The sequence below is a fragment of the Lobosporangium transversale genome (assembly GCF_002105155.1).
Source record: "Lobosporangium transversale strain NRRL 3116 chromosome Unknown BCR41scaffold_58, whole genome shotgun sequence".
NCBI classification, from domain to species: Eukaryota; Fungi; Mortierellomycota; class Mortierellomycetes; order Mortierellales; family Mortierellaceae; genus Lobosporangium; species Lobosporangium transversale.
Genome location: NW_019029036.1, coordinates 120,116 through 138,998, shown reverse-complemented (window position 1 = coordinate 138,998; position 18,883 = coordinate 120,116). Strand labels below are relative to the sequence as shown.

The 18,883-nt window shown below is 41.9% G+C and overlaps 2 protein-coding genes across 2 annotated transcripts; one reads left to right on the top strand and one right to left on the bottom strand.

The window, feature by feature from the left end:
- Positions 1-2,542: 2,542 nt before the first annotated feature.
- On the top strand, positions 2,543-3,166 carry BCR41DRAFT_401159 (hypothetical protein; the record flags this gene model as incomplete). The annotated part of the gene is made up of 2 exons (XM_022029198.1): positions 2,543-2,663; positions 2,835-3,166. The coding sequence occupies 2 exons, from the start codon at positions 2,543-2,545 to the stop codon at positions 3,164-3,166; spliced, it is 453 nt and encodes a 150-aa protein (XP_021876467.1).
- A 5,970-nt stretch (positions 3,167-9,136) lies between these two features.
- On the bottom strand, positions 9,137-11,246 carry BCR41DRAFT_401158 (hypothetical protein; the record flags this gene model as incomplete). The annotated part of the gene is made up of 5 exons (XM_022029197.1): positions 9,137-9,833; positions 9,946-10,444; positions 10,532-10,675; positions 10,768-10,806; positions 10,880-11,246. The coding sequence occupies 5 exons, from the start codon at positions 11,244-11,246 to the stop codon at positions 9,137-9,139; spliced, it is 1,746 nt and encodes a 581-aa protein (XP_021876466.1).
- Positions 11,247-18,883: the final 7,637 nt, after the last annotated feature.

Below are 18,883 nucleotides of genomic sequence, written 5' to 3'. Positions count from 1 at the left end.
TTGCTTGTGGGAAGTCCCCTTCCGAAAGGTAAAGACCGGAGATCAATTGCATATAGGTACATTCATTACTTCTAAAATATGCAAGTATCTTAGACACCATAACCTCTGTGGTTGAAGCATGCTTGTCTGAACGTTGAGATTGTAAGAGACTGAGAGGCTTTTGTGTAATGTTGGTGCACTCATCGCAAACCTTTTAATTAGAACATACAGTTTGGCCTGGCCCGGCCCGCTTGGGTAGCAGTCGCGCGTTTTGTTGGCATACGGAACCTCTTGCCCTTGATAATCTCTTTTAGTTCTTTATTTTCTTTCTCCAGCACAAAGTCAAGGGCGACATCAAGGAGCTCTCTGCGGCCATGTTTTTCTCTGAACGCCACATGCCATATCTTGAAGATTGCTGTCAGTTCTCCTCTCGCGTAGAAATGCCTCCTCTTAGGCTTAACAAGTAAATCCTTCGATAGGAAGAATGTCTCCAAGAGGGATCTTACTGAGAGAGCAAGGATGGAAAGCACATCCAAGACGATTGCATGCCGTTCATCGTCCGTAATCCTCAGTGCTTGGCTAGGTTTTCTTTTCTTTGCTTAGGCTCCTTTCCTGAACGCGGAGAAGCCAATACTGGTAACTTCTCAAGAATAGTTTGCACGCATTTCAAGAGACCTGTAACAATACCGCTATAGCCTACGTCATCGTTTATGGAGAAGGCCGAAGATCGGAGGTATACTTGTGAGTTTGATAAAAGCCTTAGTTGGGATTGGTTTTTGTACTACTTTGGATGAAGAAGAAGGGAAGGGACGAGAAGAAGTGAGGGGACAAAGAGGTAATAGGCGTGAGAAATGGAAGCCGGCAGGGTCAAAGGATTCGCCGTCACGTCTCCACAGTTGGAGTTGGCTGATTTACTTTCAACCAAAGACTGCCGTTGAGCAACTCTGGTATTCAAAAATAATGGTCGGCACCTCCCATCAAAATGAAAGCGGAAACTTTTCATGTCATCATTCAGCAAAACACTTTCGAAAGGCTGACACCGACAGCATTGAAGAAGTTTGTGTCAGAACTGCTTTCTGCAAGTAATGACAGCTTGTCATGCCCTGTGCATTTACAAGACCTCTAAAACGTGTTTCCAGATGTGAGATTCAAATTCCATTCTATTAGACCCTAATGGCAAAAGGCAATTTTTTTATTTTATCATGATGCTCCAGTGTGTCTTTCTAATTGATCTTAGAACTCAACTGGACAAATCTTTTTTTTTTTTTTTTTTTTTTTTGGATTCATTTGGTTTAGTCTATTAGATTCGAACCTCCGCGTATAGCACTCTAACCTGGCAAGGCACTGGACGTCATTACAGAAGTAGTGCAGTGCAGCAACGGCAACGCCGTCACCAGTTTGTATTTCTTAAGGAAGTTATCAAAGCTAAGCCTATCGGGGGTTATCAAGCATGGCTCCCCTATCAATTATCCCTCATTACTCGCCATAATGAATAAACCGAGAAGACGAACTCTAACTAGAGTCTGGAGATGCCGTTGGAGGCCAAAGAAAAGAGCGGTGAGAGGCTTAAACTGCAATAGGAAGCTAAAAAGAAGGATGGCGAATTGCTTAAAATACAATCAGAAATGCTTAGACTGCAACACCAAGCCCTCAACAGACTTGCTACCCTTCAAAGGCTGACTAATGCTATCTTCGTTCAGAGCTTTGAGCTACACAAGTATTCTAATTTTGTCAGTCGATGCTACCAAGCGGGGCTCAATGAATGTCTTGAAGAACAAGTCTCGCCTTCACTTCATATGTGAATGTGGATAACATACAGTAGATGCAAACAAAAGCAGTCAGAACGAAATCCGCATTGCCAACCACGAAGGATATGAAATCCAAATTAGCATAGAGTTCTTTCACAAGTATGGAAAGTTTATACCCATCCTTTATAGCGTCTCAGGTTGTGAATGGAGACGCTTGCGGCTGCTTAATTGACACCAGTTCCAAATCTGGTCGATGCCGGTATCAACTATTCAATCAAATATATAGAAGCACCCTCCAATGAAACCTCCAGGCTTGAACAACATTAACACAATCGATAACTATGATGGAGCCGATCTTCGACAGCTGGACAGGTTCCTCCGGATCAACGACGAAGATAGGAAGCTTGTCAACTTGTACAGGATCACGGCCTAAACAGGACACGTCAAATGGACCTGTCTCGATCACTATCGTTCGACATATAGAGAAAACGAACAGAAGACGTTTAAAAATGCTGTAAATATGAATGGCGGTAAATACGAATTGCACCTTAGCAAAGTGAGCATCACATTAAGATCTAAAATCAGGGTTGATGAAATATTCGATACGTTGACCAGTACAAGGCGTGTTTACAAGTTGGACACCACATTCGGCTGATATTGGAGCAACACTGACCTTGAAGTATTTGCTTAAGCACTAAAGAAACCAAGTGTATCAATTCTTCGATACGGGCTCGGAGAGTATCGAGAATGCACTATCAGGAAAATCTCAATACCCATGATATGAAATACTTGTTTGTGCTATAGAGCTCATCAGCATGAAGGCGATTCATATTGTTCTGTCTCTGGATCTCATAAAGCTATCCAACTTACAGCCCAGAAGATTATCACACCTTCAAAACTTGTTCATGGAGCTGCAGCCTCGAAAGATTGGGACTAGTGCATTTCGAGTATTTGTAAGTCCACTCAAGGCCATTCCAGCTTTGACCATATTGGACCTGAGAGGCAACAAAATTGGGACTGAAAGAACTTTTGCATTGTCAGAGGTACTCAAGGCTAGCACCACTTTGATCATTTCGATCTTGTTTCTTGACTCAATTGAAAAGTAAGAAACTCTAGGACTGTCAGAAGCACTCAAGACTAATACGACCTTGAGCGTTTTGAGCTTGGAGAGCAACTTAATTGGGAACGAAGGGGCTATTGTATTGTCAGAATTACTCAAGGGTAACACTGCTTTGGTCATTTTAGTCCTACTCAACTCAATTGAGAGGGAAGGAGCTCTGGACCTTTCAGATGTATTGAAGACTAATTCAACTTTGAGTACTTTGAACTTGACAAAGAATTCAATTGGGGATAAAGAGGCTCTCGCATTGTTAGAGGCGCTCGAGGCTAACACCGCTTTGAAGGCGTTGGACTTGTTTCACAGCTCAGTTGAGAAGTAAAAGCTGTGGCACTGTCAGAAGCACTCAAGGCTAACAAGGCCTCGACCTTTAAAAAGTCTAGGCACAGATGGGTATAGCCTGACCGAGGATATGTTTGTTTGATTGGTTTGATTATCAAAATAGTAGTTTGTGCCAGCTAAGCATTCGTGGAGACATCGCTTTTTTCATCCTTTGATATCTACTCTTCCTCCCTCACTCTTGTAGGGGATTCTAGCGTACCATTGTTGGGTTTTTACATGGAGAAAGTTATGAGAATAGAAGTGGTTTTCCGAAATCATAGAACCATTTCGATACCTCCTTCTTCTGCCAAACTATCTTTCAAACGCTGCCTAGACCGACTAAAGACTCCTGGACTTGATATATCTTTAAGGGCCCCAAGGGCTAATCCCCTATAAGAACAACATGTGCCCTCTCATCTAGAACTTGTTGTCTTTTCTGTTCTATTTCTCCCATGCAACCTTTTTGCCATATTTTACTGTATTCCTTCAGCTGCCTACTTCTTTTTATGAATGCTTCCTATTTTTTTTTAGTTTGCAAACCAGTGGTCCTATTGGACGCAAAGATCGACTCTGGTTTTATCCCTCATCAAAGGACTACGATTCATCAAGCCAATAAGGTTCTCCTTTTTCCTTGTCTCTTGCCAGGACTTTTCCTTTTGTCCCAATATGCAGTTGGCACAAGTAGACGAAGACCTCACTTGCACGCTTATTTTCCTTGGTAGAAGAACAGGCGACCACAATGTTTATATTTTATTTTTTATCATTACTGTCGACGCGACTGTAATTCACGGAAGACGGTTATTGGTGGACAGCGAAGATGGCGAAGGAAGCCTTACGCCCATTATCCGTACCAGAGACACTTTCTTGGGTTAACTATATAAACGCGACTCTCCTCTTAGAGAAATTCTCAAATACAATCGCCCCTAGGAATATTCCCCTAGCTTCCATTTCTTTGCTTTTCACTTTAAATTCACTTCTCACCTCGACCTTCCTTGCTTTACCTATTAACTCGAAAAAAAAAAAAAAAAAAAAAAAAAAAAAACTACTACAATGAAGTTGACTGTTTCTATGCTGCTTGTCGCTGCCTTATCAAGCATGTCGACTGAAGCAAGGTTGTGTACCTGCGTGCGTCCACCCACTAGAGACCTCTGCACTCCAGCTATGGGCACGATGGTGAAGAATTGGGCAGGTGTATGGTGTTGCAGTGTTCCTGGCAATGCGAACGAGTGGTTTAGGAAATGTGTCAATTATGCTTCCTGCACTTAAAGCCATGCTTTGGAAAAAGCATGCCACTTTAATACGAGGTTGCTCCTGTAAGTCTACTTTATCCATTGATACTCGAAAAGCATTCACTTTGTGTGTATGTTTATGTACTTTTCTAACTCCAGCCTTAGTGAACCTCTTGGTGTCAAGCATCATTGGTGCATAGGAGAGAGATGACCACGCATTGGATATTCATAATAAAGGAAGAATCCAAAAAATCTTTTCCTATTCACAGAGTTTGCAGAATCTTTATTATTATTATTATTATTTTCTTAGGAAGCTGATATTTGTTATAGGAGTTTGAGATATCTGTGAGAACATCAATATTCGATCAAGGCATCACATAGCAAAAATCCAAAATAAGCATTCATGATCCTCCTTAGTTCGAACAATTAAATGATGGTTATTTCCACATCATAAAATAAATAAAATGATTAAAGACTTCAACATCGTGCTTCTGCGCAACAGTGCATTCTGCAGACTTGGAGAGATTGTGCGGTATTTATTATTTTCATCCCGTACTGTATGTCCAATATCCAGGACTGAATGTGCCCTAATTGCACATGCGAGGCAAAGGGCGGCAAATGACTGCGGCAACTTTTTCATGGCTGTCATGTCAAGTATGGCGGTGGAAGTAATATGGTGTTAGTGCTTATTCCCAACCACTGCAGAGCTCTGTGATACCGAATCAATACTAAACCCCGGCAAAAACATTGGTACGAGGGTGAAGAATTCGGCAGGCGTGCGGTATTGCGATGTTGGTAACAATCTTGCTGAATGGTATCAGCGATGCTCTGGGGCACCTTACTGCGCCTTGGATAGGATATGATGCTCTGATACGAGGTATTTATGTAAGCTCGTTTCTTCAATGATGTTTGAGGATATTCGCTTTTTTTGTATGTATATCTACGCATCTGCTAACTTGACATTAGTTGAGTCTCTTAATAGCCTATAGTGCTTACAAGTATGGGCTTTGTCGTGTCCAAGGGCCCTAATATATATGTTACAGCTTGCTTTGATGTACATAATAAAGGAACACCCAATAAAGCCTTTTCTATTAATTGAGTTCTTGGCATAGGAGTGAAGGAAAGCATTAAGCATTTGACTGGGATGTCTGCAGTGAAGAAGCAAACACAGCCATATCTCGGTGTGTGTAAACTTCTTCCGGTGGTGCATGTACATCCCAAATATTACTCTATACACAGGCCATTACACGCTAATCATTAATGCGCCGGTGTCAAAGTTATGCCTTTACGGCTCAATACAGATCTGGAATATTGGCGATCTTACCTGAAGCATTGTCATGTCTATCTCTTGTTTTCAAAAGAAAGCTGTCCATGAGCGAGAAAGAAATAGCGATATGTTTTATAAAAATAAAATTCACGCTTGGAGACGATAACGCGACTCATTTGGTGTGAGATTAGCGATATCTGTCACGGATTGCTTTCCCATGATCCGGGCCCTCTTCAGCACTTGCTAGCCCCGCGGGGAGGCCCCTCGACTGTCTCATTATGGTTTTTGCATTGAATTGGCGTCCAAGCTATTGGAGCAGCAATCCTGCTACTTGCCATTGGCACTCTCTGCTCGCATTTGTTGTATATCCGATCTTACTGAGTAGCCTAGATGATACAAAACCCTTGTTTGCGCCTTATTGATCATAATTAAAATAAAATATAATAAAATAAGAAATGATTTAATAGGGTCGCTTTTGTCATCATCTTTTAAAACTCACAGGGGATCCAGCAGGTTTTCTTTTTTTTTTTTTTTTTTTTGTGATCCGAAAATTTGATTCATTATAAAACTGGTGCCTTGGCTTCTTTATTCCCTCAGGTTCGATAGTATAGATCAGAAGCTACTCGCTTAACAGTGTACTCGACAGATGCGCCAGAGATGCTGGCCCTCTCGCTTTTATGAAAGGTCTGTGTGTTCTCTGGGCCTGGTCACAGGCTCGATCTTAGTCTACTTTAAGATTTCGAGCTCTCCTGTATTTTTGATGACTGAACCCTCTGGAGTATCTACAGACCCCGAATGAATGTCAAAATGCTGCTGGCTCAATCCTTAAACTATCTGAACAATTTACTTGTAAATAACACGCTCATTTGCCGATATGTAAAATACATTTTTTTTATGCTTTGTGGACCTCGATGGAATATTTGGTTCTTGTTCGGATCCTTCCGTAAACACAAACATGATTCCTCTATATATTTCATCAACAAGGGGTATTTATACCTCAGCTAAACATGGTATGTGTACCTTGAAAATTTGATTTTCATTTCCTTCCTCCTTTCCTCCTGGCTCAATTGGGGATTTGGGCAGAATTTAACAAAGATTATATGGTGGCCAAGCGTTCATGGCAGAGCTGCTTTTTTATTCTTTACCTCATTTCAGCATGAAGGAACAGACAAAAATTGCTCCGAAGGCATACACAAGCGTTATACCATAACTGACTGGGTGCGGTTGCTTTGTGAACGCCTACAAACTTTATCAAACATTCCTTTCTGAGGTCCCCTTGGGCTATCGTCATGTGGTCCTCTTTTCATACCTAACATTTTTTTTTGTTCTATTCCTTCAGTTCTACTAGCATTTTTTTTTTACACATACTTCCTCCTCTTTCCAATGCTAACGAGCATTCGTAATTAGTCCCAAGACTGATCCTGGCTCCATTCATCATCAAAGGGCTAGAATTCGTCAGGCCCAAATAATCTCATCTCTCCTTAGATATTTCCGTACAGCCCCAGCATGCGGCGCTTTTCTTTTTTTCCTTGACACAAGAACAGGTGACAACAATCATTGCTTACTGCCGACGCAACTTTAGACTTTAGGCAGATGCCGTTTATTTAAATTTAAATAAGATAAAGGCCGCCCCTCCTCCCAGAAACTTTTTCGGTACGATCAACCCCAGAAAAACCACTCTGTTTTTTTTTTTTTTTTTTTTTTCTTCAAAATCCAAGCATTTTTATTTGATTCGGCTATTATTCTTATTTTTTAACACTGCTACAATGAAATTCACTGTTGTTGCGCTAATTGCCGCTGTCGTATCAAGTATGGCGGTGGAAGCAAAATGGTGCCAGTGCGCAAACCCAGGCACTAGCACCATCTGTAACAGGAAATCACTTTCCAACCCCTATAGGAATATTGGCAGGATGGTGCAGAATTGGGCAGGTGTGTGGTATTGCGATGTTAGCAACGTTAATGAGTGGTATGACGCATGTCACAACATCGCTATCTGCGTCTAACTCCTCAGACTTTGGATGGGGCATGCTGCTCTACTATGGAATATTCTCTGTAAGCTCGTTTCTCCAATGATGCTTGAAGATATTCGCTTTCTTTGTGCGTTGTCTATGCATTTGCTAACTTGACATTAGCTGGGTCTCTTGATAACCAATAGTGCTTACGAGTATGAGCTTTACTGTGCCCAAGGACTCCGATATATATGTTACAGTCCGCTTTGATACACATAATAAAGGAGCACCCAATAAAGCCTTTTCTATTAACTGGAGTTTGAAGGAAAACATCAAGCATTTGACTGATGCCCAAGCTCTTTGGGCAGTGTTGCTGTTACTTGTCATTGACACTCTCTGCTCTTATTTATTGCACACCCGATCTTGATGAGTAACTCCTTCTTCCTGCGAGTAGCTCTGGTTCAAAGGTATTTCCCAGTCATGTCGGCGTGAGTAACTCTGTAACTCTTCTCAGTCAGCTGTCCCATTACCCAAGGCATTCAGTTTAGGGACACTTTTTACTCGAGTCAGATCGAAGCGTTGCTTATCTCAACCCGTTTAAGTCCCCCATCTTAGTAAGGGGGCATACAGAATCAGCAAGTCGTTAGTGCTCTTTCGTTCCATCTACGAAACATGGCGAGACTATCATTTGCTATTGCCATTCCGACCAAACCATGACGACGGAGATGACTGCGTGCAAAACATTGCTTAACCTGCTCGTGCTTCGATGCCTGGTTATTCTGCAAAATGACAAACATCAAAAATAGAAAGTATACCGATTAAGCCTCCCTTAAAAACGAAGAGGATTTGTTCTAGCACTATCATCTTCCAAATCATGGAAAGGCGCAAGCTTTCCTTCAAGAGCTTTCGAAAATTTGGCTTGAAAAAAAATTGGGGAAAACCTTTTCAAAAAAAAAAAAAAAAAAAAAAAAATTGACAACGAGACACATAGTAAAAAAGGTGAATTCCCATATGATTTTTGACTTCAAAAAAATTCAAAAAAAAAAAAAAAAAATTGGTAGAATTCAGTTAATAAGCAATGTTTGTCCCCAGTCTGAGTGAGAAGTGTCTGCAAGACGGCCACAGATTGCCTCAAAAGGCAATCCCGCTTGCAGCGCGTTCGTTCGCACGTGAGCTTCGACCTCAGACTGGTGACGAGCCTAGCAATGGTTGTCAAGCTGTTGGCACTCTATTGGCGTTACATCGAAAGCCACCTCACAAATTTCTTGTCATGTTTCGACTCCTCAATGTGCTGTGGGTGGATACGTGGTCAATAGGAACATGTCAATAGCACTCAGAGGTGAACCTCTGGGTCGATATTACAGTTGAATAAAACTTAAGCAAATTTAATTTGAAAGTTAAGCGAAATTGGTAAGCCACTTAGCTCAGTTGGTTGGTAAAATAGCGCCAATGATATATAAAATAGCACACTCAATTGGTCAATATCTACATATGATGACAACTACTGTACAAAGTGATCGCAGAATCTAGTGAAGGATCTTCTCATCCTTCTTGGTGGGCGTCGTGCTGGTTGCAGGGATGCTGGCAACAAGCTCAAGAAGCTCCTCTTTCTCCTCCTGATCGAACATAAAAGTGGCCTTCTTGCGGCTCTCGATTTCGGCCAAGAGTATACGGGCGAAGTTGAGGCACGTCAACATACATGCCTTCATCTTGTCTGCAAAATCATCGCTGCTCAGTGGGACCACCATTGATGACAGAACGGAGACGCGGAAGCATCCGACGAAATCCATGGCGTAAAATTTGGTCGTATGCAAATGTGATGTTGACCCAAACACCACCAATGGTGACGTTGGCCTGTGCGTTTCACAGATGCGACGCAACTGGGACACCCATGAATCCCGCATGGCACGCTTGACCTTCCAAGCATCTTCCTCCTTCTTCTCCAAGGTGGCACCATAGACCTGCCCAGCTTCCGCTATGTAGATCTGATTGTCATTATACAATCCTACACCATCCACCCTCCTTGGAGTATTCTGCCGTGTCCCCTTCTGCTTGGTCTCCACCTTTCGATCCTTGCTACCATCCATCTGTACCTCTAACATCCGTGATGGTATCTTTGCGATGGTCAGAGCTGAACGAATGAAGCACCAAGTGAAATCCACGAACGCCTCCCGTTCATTGATGTCTTTCCTTACAGTGCTGCTGAAGGTAAAATGATGCATACTATTGAATATAAGGATAGATGGTTAGTCTGATAGACTGGTAGGCACCTAGATCAATAAGGCTCAGGATAACACTGATCCTAGCACGCTATAAATGCGAGGATAGGACTTACTATGACCTCAGTACAGCACTGCAGTATGTCACGAGTGGATCGAGTTGATCAGGCTCTATGACAACAGAACGACAAACATCATCGTACGACACGACGTCAGGGGCAAAGATGCGCTCCACCACCGTATCGAACGTAGGCCATATGTCTTTGATGGCTGTCGAGGTAGGGGCTCTATATCGTGCATTCCTCAAGCCTGCATACCCATATTTCTTTCTGATCCACTCCATAAACGTTCCGGACTCCGAGCCACTAGTGGAAACGTCTGCGACCATATCAAGCGCCAGTGATGTTTTCTGAGCTGTTCGGTATTCCTTAAACAAGGACAGATAGTCTATGGCATCAGGACCGTCAGCACCATATGTCCAGGTTGACGCCTGGCCGAACGATGTAAAGTAGGCGAAATCCTGCCAAGCATCGTCTTCGGACAAAAATGGATTTGGCATCGTGCTCAATGATTGTGTCCGGGATGCACTCGAGCTGGAAGGGTTCTCGTCGATGCCTTCACGAAAAAGTGGTCAAAGCTACGATTAGTGAACCTAATAAACCTTTCACAAACTGTAATTTCAGCTCCATTGATGAAATATACCTGCTCGGACTCGCAGCCGCTTCTCGATGGCCGGATGTTCAGTATGCTGAGATCGCTTCACTACACAACTGGCACCCGCAGCAAGCTCTTTTGGCAATTCAACCTTGTCGCCCTCTCTTTGTTCATCATCAAAAGCTTCTAGGGCTAGTATGTAAAAAAAAAAAAAAAAAAAAAATGTTTTGGAGGCCACTTTTTAATCTTTGAATTTATGTCAGAAGAAAATAAATCTATCTTACCTGTCTTTCGTAACTCCTCGGAGCTTGCCAATCTAGGCGCTGTTGCGAAATGGTTGTGTCAGATCATCAGAATTGGACGCCATAACATAGGACAGCAATACAAATAATTTACCATTCTTTAGCGACTGCGACATCTCTATCTCATTCTGACGCAGTTGCTCCCTGCTAATAGTCAACATATCCAGCTTTCGGCCCTTTAGCACTTTTGTTGCAAGGTGTTCGAGGGCTGCATTCCCTTCATTGTGTGGCTTTCGACCCAAATCTTGAAGAGCTTTATGCTCACAGCCACAAAATGTAGACATCCAATTCCTCCATTCTGAAACAATCGCGATCTGGTTATCAAATTCCATTCCACGATATTCAAAATAGTTTATTGGTGTTGCATGGTGTATACTTTCAAGACCAATAAAATAAGCCGCTCCATTGCGGTCTTGATCAATTAACATTTTCCAATGGAGCTTCAACGTTGGTGCGGCCATTGTAAACACTTGGAGCTCATTTTATAACACATATACAAAACAAAAAAGGTTAAATATTCCTTATACATATCTATCGTAGTCTCATTTTTCAGGATCAAAGATAGAAGCGTAGGCAAAGTATCGAGGGGCGCTCTAAAAGCTGCAACATTTAGAATGGACTTGTGGGATCCATGCTTAATGCTTAAATGAAGTCGCCTGCCCAGAAACCACACATCAATCAACACTCTCACAAGGCAAACGAGTGTGCGATGCTGGCGCATTCCTATCTGCAATAGAAAGGATCGCCCGATAGTCTGACCATTTAACAAGATCCCAATGGAGCACATTGGCACATATCAGGCTTGCCGACATCATCATCAGCCTCATTTTTCAGGATCAAAGACAGAAGCGTAGGTAAAATATCGAAGGGCGCTCTAAAAGCTGCAACATTTAGAATGGACTTGTGGGATCCATGCTTAATGCTTAAATGAAGTCGCCTGCCCAGAAACCACACATCAATCAACACTCTCACAAGGCAAACGAGTGTGCGATGCTGGCGCATTCCTATCTGCAATAGAAAGGATCGCCCGATAGTCTGACCATTTAACAAGATCCCAATGGAGCACATTGGCACATATCAGGCTTGCCGACATCATCATCAGCCTCGATCTTTCAGAGTCAGTGAGAGTCTGTTTACGTACCTGAATAAACGAAGAAAACCTAAATGAGATGCAATAGTTGGTGGCAATAACACTTAAAACTTCATGTATTTTAACAAAATAAGTTTAACAGTTCACAATCCTCTCACAAAGTGCACGATCTCGTGAATCCGGAATCAGAAACATTAAACTCCAAAGTAGGATGGACTCACCGCTAAGATATTGATCAATAATTGAAATCGATTAGCCAATAGATGATGGAAGAGACAGCGAATGAGAAATGTACTAAAATAAAGTAGAAAGTAGAAATAATCAATAACTAGAAAATAAGAAGCTCTTGTGCTGCGGTTCTGTGAACACCATTTGTCCATAAGCCACCTAGGCATTATCCGTACTTGCAAAGACCTCTAACTGCAAGTCATGTGCTCTCTCCCTTTTCTAAGCATCACCTGACCCTCATCTAGAACTATCTGGATACCGGAGACCTTTCTGAATGCTGACTAAGCAGATGCATATCTAAGGTGGCATTCCTAGTTCCAAGGTTCCACTTACCGAGTTATGATTAGAAGCTCCGCTTGCTTATTAATACACGATGCCATAGATCGTATAAATAGAGTGACGAATAAAGGGGAAGCAGACCCAGAGAATGATTCACGTATCGCTATAGTACTGTAGTGTTTATTTCCGAGTATCCAGGTACCCGCCTTATTTCATCCCGCTATTTCCTTTACCCAATCGCATCGTACCTTTTTGATCCCATCGAATCTCCCCGTAACACATGAGATATTTGATCAACGTGTATATATCCGTTATCGTTGAAATCCTTAATGTTACCTTAACTGAAATGCAATAAATGCGATAGAAACCCTGAACATCATATTTCCGATCGCGTGTGTTGATTAAAGCGCGATAGCACATCCCACACATCAATCTCACCTTGTTACAAGCAGCAGCTCCAATTCATAATGAGTATTCCTGCAGAAAATCTACCGTTTTCATCTGAGACTCTTGATGAGGCACTTGGGGAATGATCTGACATTACAGAGATTCTAGTGAGTTTTTTTTTTTATTTTTTTATTTTTCATTTCTTTTTCATTGGCGGCAGCGATAGTGCACTTGATATCAAAGTTAGCATGGATTATTTGAAGAGGCATCGTCTAGCTGAGCTCGATGGTTTAGGCAGAACCAGGTTTAGCGATGATAGTGATAATGAAGACAAAGAAAGTCGGAAATAAGTATGGATGATCATGAAGTCACCGAAGACAGTGATGTTGTGGGTGATGACATTTCTGCTACTGGCACAGCAGGCGATGAAGGATGTCAGAATGCCAGAATGCTGACGCCAAGGTAATCAAGAAACTTCAGAAAGACCTTGGAATGGAACTCAAGAAGAAAGTAATGGATGCAGTAAGGAAAACCCTTTTCTCTGATCCATATATTCTCGCGACTGCCAAGGAGCTTGGAGTCCAGGATGATGGCATCTTCGAATTGGACAAAAAGCATCGATTGGGTTTTATCCTGAATGCAGCGTATCTGGATGATTGGAAGTTGCGCCATCAAGCCTACATTTGTACTAATTTTCTACCGTATACCAAGGCCTGAGCTTAGTGCACAGATGTTATCAAGTATACCAACAAAGCTGTAAAGGAGAGAGCTGGCCAAATTATAACCAGACGTGAGTGTCGCCGTAGAGGGAGTCAGAAGGTAGTCAAAGGACGGGTACCCGGAGGGAAGTCTGGGATCACCAGGGAAAAAAAATTGATCAAATGCGGATGCACGTCCTATTTCAATGCTATCTACCGACCAGCACCACCTACCGAATCGAGTACTTGCTGGAACATAACCACAAGCTACGCAGCAAAGACGATGTACATGTAGGTACACAAAGCAAGTCTTAAGCGCTCAAACAGAGAATCGAGGCTATGATCCTAAGGGGCATGTCGATTCCTGTAATTGTGGATCATTTGACGATAGACCATGCCTAATTCACAAGGTTCTTAAACAATGAGAGCGAAGGCCAGCCACCCTCAAGGGATGATTTCATTACCTATGACGATGTCTACAACGTCCTTTACGCAATAGCGGCTTAAAAAATGAGAAAGGACAAAGCTCCAATCATTTCGGCACACCTTTGGATGGGGGAATTTAGAAGGCATGACTTCTTTACCTACTATGATCAGGAGTATGGCCTCTATTACGGATTTTCGTCACCATGGCAGTTGCAAGAACTAAGGAAGTAAGGCAATATATTCTATTTCGATAGCACACATCAAGCAAGCGGGTATGGTATTTTTTTTTTTTTTTTTTTTTTTTTTTTAAAAAAAAATAAATAAATTGGAGAATGTATTAAACTGCTATGACCTAGTTTTACTCGCTCACGGATTATTCGAGCATTTTGTTTTATAGGCAAGATACCTACCTATTTACGATTGTTGTCAAGAACATGCAAGCAGGCTTGGCTTTACCATGTGCTTTCTTCTTGACAAAGAGTTAAAAATGGAACATCCTAGAGGGATGGCTTCGTGTATTGAAGATGAGAATGGATGAGCTATACGAAAAGGAGTACCAGTCTAACGTGGTTAGCACTGGCCAAGGCCAAAATGAGATTAACGCTATTCAAGCAGTTTTCTCTTTAAATACCCGTATTTTTTACTACGTCTGGCATATCATGAATGCATGGAAACGGAATTTCACTAATAACAATCTTGGGTCAACTGACGTCTCTTCCACCGAAGATGATCTGAGGAGGCAGATAGTAAGAGTGGTTTTGAGCTTGAGTAGTGCTGCTTTGACGGTGATCTCGGTCCGCGTGCTAACTGATTACCTTGAACACTCGATAGATAAGATCAGTACTTTACGATTCTTTACACGAAGTCAAAAGAAGAGGCAGATGAGCTGATTGATAGTTTTAGAATGGCTTGCGAGGGTTGTGCTCCGAAAATAGTACAATATTTGGACAAGAATTATTTCAATGCAATAGCGGATAGAAGACACTGGATGTTTTGCTATCGCGCAGGCATGTCACAATTACGCATCCCAAATAGTTGCGGATACGTACAATCCCTGTGCCGATCCCTTAACCAACAACCATACATGTGCACGCCATGCTAACCTATCAGCGATCGACGCGTGAATTGATTTTTCAATATTGGCTGAAACCCCTTTGCATACCCAGAATCATCTGCTCCTCTTCGTTCTTTGCTTCCCCTAACCATCTGCTTTCACAGCTGGTTCGGCCCTTTGGTCTCTACGGTATATGTGCGTTGATTCTTGTGCTACACACTGATCTCATAAATATCTATGTTTTGAAGTCAATAAATAGCATTATACTTTTTCCGAAACTTCATTATCGGGAAGAGTGGATGTAAATTTGTAATAATAACATACACTGCCATCAGTCACCGGTAAAAAAAAAAAATTGTGGTCTGGTACACCGGTGAAAAAAAAAAAAAAAAAAAAAAAAGAAGTGATTGAAAATGCCGACTCAAAGAAATTAACTCAAAAATGGAAGGTGAATGCGAAGAAGGTAATTTGTTTATGAATACCGTCACTTTCAAGTAAATTTCGGGCCATACAAATCTCTACTTTTTCAGGGCCAAGACTCGCGGCTTTTAGTAGGGAAATCAAGGAGTCTCAGTGAGAAACACGTCTGATTGCCAAGCTTTCATGCATGTGATATACACACTTCAATTAGATCAGATGTCATAACACAATACACAACAGGTGACATCGAACATAATCATCTTTCCAATAAAACGTGGTTACAGTAGCATCATATTTTTTATATCCCACAAATAACAGTCGTGAATAAGAATCATATTGGGTAAAACACATAATAATAGGTCAGCGGCTGTCAAGCGTCCTAGTAGCTTTGCTTTTTAACCCTTCGGTTGCGGCCCTTCCTATCATGTCGAAGTAAGATCCAGTAAGTCGCTGGATTGTCTGGCCATTAATAGGAAACACTAATATGATCCATTGCATACACACACCCTTTTTTTCAAGAACAGTTGTCCTGGAGACTTCTTTGTTCTATAGGACATGCATATATGTTACCGTTGGGCCTCCTCGTTTATTCGCAGCTTTCCGGTTAATCTCTACCTTACAGATAGTAGTGAAGCTTATTTAATGTAAACACTATCTTGGCAGCTATCTATATATTCGTTCTCGTCTTGGAGGGAACATGCCATAAAAGATGCATAGTTAGTACAGGCTGCAATGGTTCTAACGTCAGAAGAATCTATTGCTATGTAAGAAGAGTTGCTGAGAGCGGGGGCCGGCAATGTTGATGTAGGAGCAAGCAGCTCTTTAACGGGTGAAGCGCCCGCCTTTGCTCATTATTTAATATGGAAGACCTGTACAGTAGCGTAGTACGTCTAACGGCGCCTAAACTTCATTGAAGTGAGGGATGTGCTCTCGAAAGTAGTTGGAATGCCGAGATATGATAATATTTGCTTCATTGTTATTAGTGCCCCACAGAGTTGCTTCATGTTTCTCTATTGCAAAGAAACTCTACTAATAGTAAAGGTTTTATTGGATGTTCCTTTATTATGCGGCAGTTCTAAAAAAAATGGACACGAGAATACTCATATTCGTATGCACTATTGATTATCAAGAGGTCCACTAAGCCTAAGTTAGCAAATGCATAGACATTCGTACAAAAGCGAATATTTTCCTGCCATCATTGGATAAACGAGCTTACAGGGATACTCTATGCTAGAGCTCATTTCCTTCCAGAGCTTGAAGAGCTAGAAACAGAGCTTTATCGCAGTGCATCGGGCATGCCACTCACCAACGTTTTCACTGACGTCGCAATACGACATGCCTGCCCAATTCTTTATCATCGTGCCCATATTTCTGTTGGGGTCTAGCTTTGATTTCCAGTTACAGAGCTTGCTAGTGTCTGGGTGTGCGCACTGGCACCATGTTGCTTCTGCCATCATACTTGACATGGCAGTGGCAATTAGCGCAACAACAGTGAATTTCATTATAGTAGCGTTGAGAGAATAATTGAGTCAATAAGGAAAACAAAGATTAGTGAGATGAGAAGTGCAGGTGAAGTGAAAATCAAAGAGATGATGGCAGATGACTGTTTTTGAATGATTGTAACGGCAAACTTTCTGAGAAGGGCCGTCTTTATATAAATAATAGCCTTTGGTAAGGAACGGGGTCAAGACTAGCCTTGGCGTTGATTATGACTTCTCGCTTTGCAAAAAATAGAAGGAGGAACATCCACAAACAGAAGTAGAAAACTAAGGGAATACGGTTAGGTATGACAAAAAGGGGTCATAGGAGAAAAGGTATCAAAATATATCAAAAAGGAGTGTTTGAACTGATTGCCCATGAGGAAAAGAAAGGAGTGTAGGCCAGGATAATTGGCGGTGGTAACTTATATAAATATGAGGGGAAAGGAGATGAAATATGGTGTCGTTACGTAGCGAACATCTACTACGAAGCTTTTGTATTATCGGTGTGGATTGACAATGCTCCTTTGAACATAATTATTGTGTATTTCAAAAGCCTGGTAGTCTGTGCTTTTTTGTACTGAAAGTGGAGGTTGAGGCAAACATGATCTTTGATATAAGGTGAACACCCATCCCATAGGCAGCAAGTTCTAGCCAACAGGCGCACGTGTTACTCTTAAAGACGAGTAGCCCCTGGGTCCCTTAAAGAGAGATCAGGTCCAGCGGTTATTTCGTCGGTCTAGAAAGTATTTAAATTATAGTGCGACAAAAGATCCAAGCTTGATGTTTTGGCGGACACAGCATACCGGACCTTACGAGGAGATGTGACACAATTGAGAATGGAGATCAATCATGGTCAATGAGGTCGGTATAAAGCGTAGGGGAGGTAGCATCATTGGCAGCCTTGCGCAGAGGGGGCTGGTCGATCTAGACCTTTAATCTTTCTGTCTCTGCCGCTTGGGTGAGCCGAAAATAGCGGCTCGTTAAGGGTCTTGGTGCAAGTGAAGGGGAGGAAGGAGGAAGATGTTGTTCTTCACGCCGAACAAATCTATAGACCAAAGGTACGAAGATTTTTACACCATAGTCGAAAAGCCTTCTGCAATGTATTTATCTTTTCCAATATTTGAAAGTATATTTATCACATTAGCACGTACCACAGCTTTCCGTCCTGCATGATGACCCTGCATGACATGATTCAAAAGCCGAACTTTATTTGCTATTCAATTAAAAAGTGCAAAAGGCGATATTCGTCGCATAGATTCTGGCTTGGAACTGTCCCGCCGTAATCCAACAACCTTTTCTTTGCGCGTGTATGTATTATATTATTCGTCGCCGTTTGCCAAGCGACCTACTTCTTGTGTGTTTGTCCAGTAAAGGATATAGATTCTTGTTTTAAATAGGCTTCATTAGAAGTCTCTTAAGTGCGTCTACGAGTATGCTACCCTTCAATCGTATTTGTTACAAATTGTATACATGTACAGTGCTAGAGCAAATCCTCTTCGTTTTTAAGGGAGGCTTAATCGGTATACTTTCTATTTTTGATGTTTGTCATTTTGCAGAATAACCAGGCATCGAAGCACGAGCAGGTTAAGCAATGTTTTGCACGCAGTCATCTCCGTCGTCATGGTTTGGTCGGAATGGCAATAGCAAATGATAGTCTCGCCATGTTTCGTAGATGGAACGAAAGAGCACTAACGACTTGCTGATTCTGTATGCCCCCTTACTAAGATGGGGGACTTAAACGGGTTGAGATAAGCAACGCTTCGATCTGACTCGAGTAAAAAGTGTCCCTAAACTGAATGCCTTGGGTAATGGGACAGCTGACTGAGAAGAGTTACAGAGTTACTCACGCCGACATGACTGGGAAATACCTTTGAACCAGAGCTACTCGCAGGAAGAAGGAGTTACTCATCAAGATCGGGTGTGCAATAAATAAGAGCAGAGAGTGTCAATGACAAGTAACAGCAACACTGCCCAAAGAGCTTGGGCATCAGTCAAATGCTTGATGTTTTCCTTCAAACTCCAGTTAATAGAAAAG